General features: G+C 36.7%; 5 protein-coding genes across 5 annotated transcripts; 2 read left to right on the top strand and 3 right to left on the bottom strand.

Moving 5' to 3' along the window:
- Nucleotides 1-41: 41 nt before the first annotated feature.
- On the bottom strand, nt 42-845 carry FDP41_001217 (uncharacterized protein; the record flags this gene model as incomplete). Its single annotated transcript, XM_044702659.1, has 1 exon — nt 42-845. One exon carries the CDS (start codon nt 843-845, stop codon nt 42-44), a length of 804 nt encoding a protein of 267 aa, XP_044564777.1.
- A 304-nt stretch (nt 846-1149) lies between these two features.
- On the top strand, nt 1150-3062 carry FDP41_001216 (uncharacterized protein; the record flags this gene model as incomplete). Its single annotated transcript, XM_044702648.1, has 2 exons — nt 1150-1530; nt 1746-3062. The coding sequence occupies 2 exons, from the start codon at nt 1150-1152 to the stop codon at nt 3060-3062; spliced, it is 1698 nt and encodes a 565-aa protein (XP_044564776.1).
- Nucleotides 3063-3208: 146 nt separating this feature from the next.
- Nucleotides 3209-5542, bottom strand: FDP41_001215 (uncharacterized protein; the record flags this gene model as incomplete). The annotated part of the gene is made up of 1 exon (XM_044702637.1): nt 3209-5542. The coding sequence occupies one exon, from the start codon at nt 5540-5542 to the stop codon at nt 3209-3211; it is 2334 nt and encodes a 777-aa protein (XP_044564775.1).
- A 643-nt stretch (nt 5543-6185) lies between these two features.
- Nucleotides 6186-6740, bottom strand: FDP41_001214 (uncharacterized protein; the record flags this gene model as incomplete). The annotated part of the gene is made up of 1 exon (XM_044702626.1): nt 6186-6740. One exon carries the CDS (start codon nt 6738-6740, stop codon nt 6186-6188), a length of 555 nt encoding a protein of 184 aa, XP_044564774.1.
- Nucleotides 6741-7055: 315 nt separating this feature from the next.
- Nucleotides 7056-10134, top strand: FDP41_001213 (uncharacterized protein; the record flags this gene model as incomplete). The annotated part of the gene is made up of 2 exons (XM_044702615.1): nt 7056-7208; nt 7333-10134. The coding sequence occupies 2 exons, from the start codon at nt 7056-7058 to the stop codon at nt 10132-10134; spliced, it is 2955 nt and encodes a 984-aa protein (XP_044564773.1).
- Nucleotides 10135-10147: the final 13 nt, after the last annotated feature.

The following is a 10147-nucleotide window of genomic DNA, read 5'->3' as shown; positions in this document are numbered from 1 at the left end:
TACAAGAATAGTAGCAGTTGTAAGACTTCTAGACTTGTTTTTTACATAAGGCCTCCATAAAATTCATTGTCATATCGTCTAAATGCAACACATTGCTCCTTTCCAATCAGAGATTTGAATTCACTTAGAGATTGTATGAACTGAACACTCTTGTTACATTTCTCACAGTACACTGTATCAGCATATTTAGATCCTGTAAACAATTCTGACACAACAGGACATTCATAGACAAGATCACAATTTTCAATAAAAGGTGTTTCATAATAACTTTCTATATCTGCAGGTACAATTTCATTCTTTTCATTAATTGGTTCAATCGAAATGCTACTCAAAGTCAAATGTGAATATTTTCGTAATCGTGTGACTCGAATTCGAATCACTTGCATCCAATTTTGAATATTTAAATTCATGTCAAACAATGGAAAATAATAATGAACCAATGGCTTCCACACTCTTGTCTGAATCATATCAAAATCATCTTTGGTCACTTCTAAATTCAAATCTGCTTCCTTCCACAGTGATGCTACTTTCTCCTCCAAAGCCATGGGCTTGTTAAAATGATTGCTCTCGTATTTCAATTTCTTTATATTCTGTAATTTACGTTTTTGGTTGATTAAATTTGTGACTTTTTGAGGCGTTAAATTAAATAATAATTTCAATAAATATTGATCACAAAATCCCATATTAAATAATTCGTCGAGTTCGAAATAGGAAGCAATGTAAGCGAAAAGTTCGACCGGAATTTCTTTGAAAATATGTGATGACTTGATCAGAGAATGGAGATCTTGTTGGGCATCTTTCTTGGACGATGCGCTGACGGAAAAGAATCGCTGGAAAAGGGCCATTTTTTTGTCAAGTTGTTGACTATGCAAATTGTGTTGAAATTCGAACTTGATTGCTCTTTTTTCCTTACTGGGATTCGCAAAGTTTTGAAAACATCATGAATTAATTCCAAAATTCAAACAAATAGATCATATTGATTGACTCTGTGATTCACAGAGTGTTGTTGTTGTTGATACTCCATGTATTACTAACAACAACTGAACAACTAACAGCCCAACAATAAACAACAATAACAACAAGGAAATTGATCATATCTTCATCATCACTAAAAGGCTTAAAAGATTTTTTTTTCATCACTAAAAAAAAATGGCACAAAATATCTACGAATTTCCAGTGCTCTATCAACACAACCGAATTGAAAACATTCAACAAATGTTGGATGCACTGGAGCATTTGGAGAGAGTGAGTGTTTCTGTGTTTCAGAGAATTACGGATAAGGTGAATGAACATCGGAATGTTTTGAATCAAGTGCAACGGAGGGCTGCGGTGGCTCAACAAGCCGTTGAGTGCATACAGAATGAACGTAAGAATGAGGCTACTCGAGTGTTGAGTAGTCCTCATTATCCCGACAAGGAAACTATTGCTAGTGCTGAATATAAACCAAGTTTTTCGTTACGGGATAGAATTGGTATTCAACAAATGGAATTCCACAAGTATAATCCTGGTCCAAATAATATTCTGTATAATGTAAGTTGGGGAAATGATGATACATTCATTTGTGATGGAACAATAATTATTTGTTGAATCTGAACTCAATCGGATGAACCTCTGATACTGTTATTATTGTTATTATTATTATTTTAATTGATTGAAATACTGATTTTACGGAAAATATCTTGATGACACGAATTATGGACATTATGTGTTTCGCAATCACCATCTATGAATTCACACAACAATAGCACAAGCGCTACAATCCTATCGATCACTTTGAAAAATCTCCCACCCGTCAAGTCAAACAACAAAAATCCAAAGCATCGCTCGTTCTTGCCAAGAAGATCGAGGATGGTATTGGTAAACTTCCTTTCAGTCATATCCAATCAGTGAGCGAATTACTTTGTTTTAACACCAACATGAACGTCTATTCGCGATATCATGGAGCCGATCCTCTTCTTGCAAACTATCACACCACCATGATGATGTTGGCCATGTCGGATGAGAAATCAGGCAATTCACACGATGGAAAAGGCGGATCCAACAGTAGTGGCAATGCACACGATTTCCTTAGTGCTGCCTCGAGTTTGTACATTGATCCTGCACCACCATCCTTATCCAAAGATTCCATCTATGACATGTATTGGGGCTCATCGGCATTACAAGAACAAAATATTAAGCCATTTGTTCCCACCATTAGAGAATTACCCATGTTCGAATTTCCCTCAAATCTTGCTTTACCAAATATTGTAGACACCAAACAGTGGGATCTTTCTCTTGACAATATGCCTTCCATTGCTCCATCTTCGTTGCCCTCTTTGGATTTAGGAGGTGCCTCTTCCACTGCAACTACTACAGGGTCAACACCCGAGATGGTTTCTTCTGCCTCAACAACTAATGCTGGCGTACCTCCACCACCTGTCACATCTGGCAATGTTCCTCCACCACCTCCAACGATGACAGGTGGCAGCATTCCACCTCCACCCCCAACCAGTAATGTATCTCCTCCACCAACTATGGGAAATATTCCACCACCACCAACAACAACAATGGGCAACGTTCCACCACCTCCAACATCAACTATTCCAACTCCTCCAGTTGCTGTATCATCATCCGCTGAGACAGGCGGTGACGCTGATGCCACTACCAATGCAGAAGAGGGAGGAGGAGGAGGAGGCGACAGAGCTGATCTTTTAGCTTCCATTCGAAACTTTTCAAAGAACAAGTTAAAGAAAGCAAACAAGTATCGTGAAAAGGAAACATCAAAAGAAGACTCTGCACCTCAAAAATCCTCTGGAGGAGGTGGTGACATGATGAGTGACTTGTTCAGAAAAATTAGCCTTAGAAGAAACGCCATTGAGGGAAGCAAGGATGAGAACAAGAAAAAGAAGAAGAAAAAGGAAAAGAAGGAATCTTCTGATATTGTTCCACCTCCTCAACCTTCAACACCCACAACAACCACACCTGCTGATTCATCGGCTGCAACCGAGTTGCCAGTTATTCCTCCCCCAGCACGTCCACCAGAAGAGGATGGTGACTCAGAATCAGATGATGACAGCTGGTAAACCCAAGTCACAATTAAATTGCACATATGTTCACCATTTTTGAAAGTGTTACTGTTGGTTAATGGTGGTGCTGAACAAGTCTCAAAATTTTCAATACATGGCAAATTATATTTATTAATAATTGTTTCACAAAGTTTCACATCACCTTACATGGCATTAACATTTCTTTTGATTGACTCATTCAACAATATAATTTGATCCTGTTTCACACTACTCTCGTCAAACTTGAATTCAGTTAAACTGTTGTTCTTGTCATGAATGATTTGAATGATTTTAGAAATTTTGTCATCTGAGAATTTCCAATCCTTAGCTAAGAATTTCTGACACTTCTTGTTCTGTGAGAAGAAGTTGATCAAGTCATCCACAATTAGATTTGGTTCCACTTTTTCATTGCATCCCAAATCGATAATCTCAATACTATTATTGATGGCCAAGGAGTTTAAAATTCTTTTCACAAAATTTGTATCAAGACCGCAACTTGAAAAATCAACAAACGAGACCTGATCACTGTTCTGTAAAACAGTGAGCAAGTCATCAATTTGATCTGAAATCAAGTTCACAAGAGAGCCCTTTAACTTTGGAACACATGCAATGGATTGGAATTGAACATTCTCAATTTCTCCCTTCTCAACACTATCCAACATGTCAGCAAGTTCTGGAACATAATTGTCATCTGCTTGGTACAGTTTAGGTTTGTCTTCAATAGTTTCTTGTTGTGACACTTCTGCAGAAAGGTCTTTTTGGAGAGGTTGTTGAGATTTCACATCTGTGCTAATACCCCCACTGATTCTGCTGCTTTGAGAAACATCTTTGATGGGATGCTCAATACCAGAGATCTCCTTACTCTTTTGTTGAGGTGCTAAATAACTGGATGAGTAAACATCAGTCACCTCTTGAGTGTCAATATCCTTTGTCTGAGATTTCAAATTTTCTTGAGAGGGACCAGAGACCACCTCTGCCTTATCAATACTCTCATTTGGAAGAATATCTTTTGAAAGATCACTCGTTTTGCTAAGGTCTGATGACGATGGAATTTCATATCTTTCATTCTTGTCCTTCATGCTCGAACTTATGGCCTTTTCTTGTTTCTCATGTGAAGGAATTTCTTTTTTCTTGTTTGTTTCAATGTCACCACCCTTCAACGCCTTCTCATCAATTCCCACGTCCATGAGTCCAAACGATGCAGATGGAATATTTTCTTCCGTTTCCTCAATGGCCTTCTCAGCAATTTGTGGATTCACTAACATTTCTTCTTCTGATCTCAAATTTGGAGTTGGCAAATAGTTTTCACTGGTGGGAGAAATCTCTTCCAAACGTTGCAACTTGTCGATACGCTCTGAATACATTTGTGATTCCTTGACTTTAGTTTTCAATTCTGAATCGAGAATACGAACTTGTTCTCTCAATAAAGCCACTTCCTTCTCCTTCTCATTGACTTTATGTTTGAGAGAATTCACAGAATTGTCACGTTCATGAATCTTATTATTGGCAATATCCAAATCATGTTTCAATTTTTGAAAGGCATCGTCTCGTTGAACTTGTTCCTTTTGGGCCTTCTCCATAAGAAATTTACTTTCACGCAAGGATCTATTCTCCTGATCCAATGTAGAAATTTGACCATTGAGAATGGAAATTTGAGATTCGAGCTTTTCATTCTGATGTTTCAATTTGTCAAATTCTCTCTTCAACTTGTCATAGTCCTTTTTATGAGTGTCAAGAATTTTCTTATTTTGCACATCGAATTGCTCATGCTCATGGCGAAGACGTTCATTCTCTCTCAGAATCTTCTCATACTCATTACGAACGTGATCTTTGGCTTGTTCGAGTTCCTTGACCTTATTTGCTTGAATATTCAACATGGTCTCTACTTGTTTCATCATTTGGAGTTGAGAAAGAGAAGTAAGCTCAAGTGTGTTCTTTTCCTTAATGAGTTTTTCCTTCTCTGTTTTGACACTCTCCAATTGACTCATGAGACTTGAAATTTTAGATTCCAATTCCTTCACACTGAATTGACCAGAAGAAGAACTTCCTTGCAACAATTCATTCAATTCAAGTTCCTTTTCATGCAAGAGACGAGAGAGATCATTCTTTTCATGGAGAAGAGTCTGAATGTGTTGATCTTTCTGTTCAATTTCTTGCTTCAATTCCTTCGCTTGGGTTTGGGAGAGAGCAGCTGGAATATGACGAATGGCCTTTTTCACCACTTGACTCGATTTCAATTGCTCTTCGAGTGGTTTTTCAACATTCTGAACAATCCACTTGGCAAGAGGTAACACAAAGAGTTTCACCAAAAAGGATCCCATGACAAAGTGATACAACCATGTGATGGTTTTGATGGGAAGATCATAGACAAAGAATCGAGTCAGGGAAAACCATAAATTGAAAAAGAATTTGAAGGTTTGGAAGGGAAAGAGAATGATATTCTTGCTGTAACGTATGACATTTTGACGTGCCTGTGTGAATTGCTGTGCAGTGATCATTTTGTTGGTGGTTGGTGATGGTGGTAGTAGTGGTAGTGCCTTGTGTTTGGACAATGAGAGGGCAATGTGAAGTACGGAGTGGTTGTTGTTTTTTCACAAGGATGTTTTGGAGTGTGAAAATGTTGTTTTAACTTTTTAGTTAAATTATATGGAGAGAATACTCGAGAGATCATTCGAGTCTAGAGGGAATCATGGGGGAAAGAGATAGTTAAGATGGTTTTGTGTGGCGATCAAATATAGTAAAAACACAAAAGTATAAAATTAAACAGGAAATGAGACATTTTTGGAGTGAATGAGGCAAACCAAATACATACATGCTTGAATTCGCGTTTTGAATGATTTGGAAAATCATGAATATCATCCTGAAAAAATCAAACATGATTTTCATGATCTGTCTGTCGGTCAGGTTGTATTCTTAGGGTTTGAAACGTACGGAATTCAAGCCATGTCTGTATTCAAAGGATTCCATGTTTGAATCACAAAATCTCCATTTTCTGAACATTCAGAATTGCATTTTAGTATTATTTTCAATAAACAATGATAATCAATTTGTTTTCACATCATCGTGTTCATCCACTCATTCTCAGTTTTTTGTGAACTTTCACACTCGCGAGTTAAGACTCGTTATTGTTTTTATGGACTTTCACCAATACTCTTCATGAACTGCAGCAGCTTCTTCCTCCAACACTGGTCCCACCACTTGCACTTTCAATCCTTTCGACCTCTCCTCAAAAATCTCATGACAACCCAAGGTTAAACTTCCACTCGTTTTCTCATTCTCTCCCTTCTGTTTTCTAGAGACAATCTCTCGTAGCTTTTGTGCAGAACATGCATAGACCACACGACCAATTCCGACCCAGAAAATTGCACCACTGCACATGATACAAGGCTCCGTCGAGGTATACAGAGTACACTTCTCAGAGAGATATTCACGAGAGAATCTACGAGAAGCCATGGAGCATAGATTGAGCTCGGCATGTTTGGTTTTATCCTGTTCCGTGATGACTGTATTCTCTGCTTCCAACAAGATGGTTTGAGTGCTATGGTCGAGTAAAAGAGCTCCAAAAGGATGATTACATCCGTGAGAGGGAGAACAAGCTTGTCGGGAGAGTTCAATGGCACGTTTCATAAAAGATTCGTCTTGTTGTTGTTGATCAGTGATGAGATCCACCGATGATGATGAAGATTGGGAAGCCATGACGAGGATAGTAACAATAACAACAACAACAACAACGAAGAGATTCAATTTTTTTGAAAGATCTTCCACCAACTGGAATGAGGATCTGGTTCTAGTTGGCGGTGAGAACTGGATATCGAACGTTAACGTATCCTAAACTGTGGCCATCGATCAATTTCAGCTTCCAAGGATCAATTACAATTTTCAAGCAAGTGAAGTCTTTTGGTGATATGAATTAAGGTCTGTCTGAAAGTGAACACAACAAATGGAATTGAGAAAATTGGGAATATCGACCTGAGCATTGAAGAACTTCAAATTAAAAAACGAACACAAAAAATGCCTTCCGAAAATGAATCATTTCCACAACAGAAAGGCTTTGTGCAACGTTTGGTTTCATTGATGGATGTGGTGTCCACTTCTCGGAACCAAAAAGACTCGACAGCATTGAAAGAAGATGAAAAAGCTTTTGTTCGACAAATGGTGTTGTTGGTAAGTGCTTGTGGAACTCTTCGTCTGATGGTGAGATGATAACAAAAACTTTTATGAATTTAAATGATGATGATACACTATTTCAAATGCTTCTCGATACACACAAACAACAACATCGGATTAGTTTTCTCAACAAGATTTAAATCAATTAATTGAGGATATATTATTTAGGGAGTATGAACTTATCATCAAGAACAGCACTGACTCAACGAACAGTGAGAAACAATCAAAAGATGTCGGTGTGGATATGGTGTATTATTGTTTGTTAACGTTGCACGTTCTTTTTGATTTTCAAAATACTCCACAACAACATTACAAGTTCTTTATTGAACGTATTTGTTTATCACTACTTTTTCCCTCTCTTATTACTGCCAATCAAGAAGGACAAAATGAAAACACTGTGTTGTCTTCTTTGGAAACGATTCGAACAAATCCTAGGATTCAATCACTAGTGTTTGATATTCTCGTGGAAGATCTGTCACGAGAAATTCTCAGAACTGAAGAAAATCATGGCTCATTCGAGAAAATTCCTCTCTTGCACTATTGCATTTCCAATTTGAGCAGATGTTTACTCTCGGCAGGTTCTGATGATAACGAGTCCAGTAACGATATGTCAGAGAAACTCAGCACTCAGGAGCAAACCCTCTCTAATATTATGATCTTTTCAAAACATTTACTTGACTGCAAAAGTATTTCAGACTCACAAATCATGAAACAGTACTTTGAAAAATTATTTGAACTATTCATCAAAAATTGTGGTGTGTTGAAATTTGGTTTGACACTATCGTCACTTCAAACTTGGAATATTGACATTGCCATTGCCGGAAGATTACGAAAATGTTTCTTTTTGAATTTAATGCCACATTTCTTTCAGTACAATTATAGCACTTATAGTGCGACAAGAGAACACTTGCTTGAAATTTTGCATGTGATACAAATTATGAATCAAAGTTACAAATCGCAAGAGAGCAACACAGTTTTACAAAATATTTCGTCCGACCCAAAAACCAAACAAATATTTTTCGATCAATTATTGCATGAATCATTTATGCTTCTCTGCCAATATTATGATGCATTTTTCAAAATTGACCTTGACTCTCAAACCTTTGTAATCGATTTAAGACAAGTCGAATGGATATGGGAAAGCATTTTGGAAAACTTGGTAGTCAACTCTGAGACCTTTATTGGAAAGAGATCTCTCTATCTCATCAAACGGTTAATTCTTGATACAACCTGTTCTTATCCTTACATGTCAAGCACAGAGAACATTTCTTCTTTTCTCACTCAACCAATCATTTCAAAACAAGTATTTAAAAATTCCAAAGCTAAAGAAGCTCAATCAAAAAAGAAACAAACCAAAAGAACGACTCCACAAAACGAAGAGGACAGTTCACTTTTAAAAATTCATGAAATGATTCAATATCAATGGCAAACATTTTTCATGATTTATGAATCACTTGAAAATCACTCTCTCCATCTGATAAAACCTGTTTGGGAAAGTGTATTTGAGCTCATTCCTAAACGAGGAGAAGAGAAACCATTCAAATACTTTATTGACCAGAGATTTGTGAGGGTTTTGTGGATACGTGCTATGAGACATTCAAATTTTGGTGTGGTAAAATTAGTTGCCCATTCAATGCTGGATATTTATGATACTATAGAAGATCGGATTTTAATCACATCGAATGATAGCACAGAAATTTTGGAGAAGAATTTGCTTCTGGACAAATCATTTATGTGTGGTGAATTTATTGAATGTATTTCAATGTCGAAACTTTTTACAACCAAACAAGACTATATTGGGGAGAAAGTATTCCTCTTTTTCGACGCATATTTTGCTATTTTAGAGAAAATTGGAAAAAAGAAGACATTTATACAGGCATTTATTGCAAAGATTGCTTCGGCCAGATGGTCAAGAGTGGCCCTTTCGTTCTTTTTATTAGTTCTAGCGAGAATGAAATTCTCATCAGAAAATGACTATTTAGATTTGAATGATTTGAGCGCTTTCTGTGAAAAAGTTATACTTCTTCAATTATCAGAGCAATCTTTGTGGCTTAAGCTTAGATTATACAGCTCAGCACTTGAAGTCATTGTCAATTGTTTCAATTTCAAGAAATTGTGTGAAGAAAATCCTCAACAATTGATGGACATTATTGGAAAATTATTTAGCAGTGTCAGTTCTGTAGATCCACTCACCTATTCCTCAGATATTGTCTTGCTGAGAAGACTTCGAAATTGGTTTGGTGAATGTAGAGAGAGTTTTGAGAAGACTTATTTGACTTACATGCGAAACTTGTTAAACCAATTACTATCAGAGGAGACATCGAGTATCATGGCTTATTCGAGTATTGAAAAATTTGCTACTCTGTTGTATTTCATTCCATGGGATGAAAGTACTATTGCAGAACAATGCAACCAAGTGCTGGCATTCAATCTATCATTGACCTTTCCCCAAATGTTAGAAAAGCTCTACACACATACTCAAATGCCACATTCTGTCAAAGTTAGAATGTTGAATTTGCTATCTGCCATACTAAATTCATGCTTGTTTGTATCTACTTTTGACATGAAAGAGCATTACATAATGAAACAAGTCAAAGACACAATTTGTTCAATGATCTTTACTAGATCAAATTTAGAAAGCATATTAATGTTTATAAGAGGAGAAATTTTGTCTATATCTTTTGCAACAATACCGGAGCTTGCACAATTTTACAAACAATTATTGATGGAGAGAAATTTTTCAATTTTTAATTACTCAGATTATGATAGCTTTAAAGGTGTTGTGAATTGCTTGCTCTGTGTTTCTCAGTTATTAATGACTCACCGCGAAGAGTATGAATATTTGCAAAGAGAAATGCTTCATCCTCTCTTAACAGAAATTGCAACTCTCCTAAAAAATATTTCGATACTATTTCTAGTGTAAAATTCCTTGAACG

The sequence above is a fragment of the Naegleria fowleri genome (assembly GCF_008403515.1).
Source record: "Naegleria fowleri strain ATCC 30894 chromosome Unknown tig22, whole genome shotgun sequence".
In the NCBI taxonomy this organism is placed as follows: Eukaryota; Heterolobosea; class Eutetramitea; order Acrasida; family Naegleriidae; genus Naegleria; species Naegleria fowleri.
This window is presented reverse-complemented; position numbering and strand designations above follow the sequence as displayed.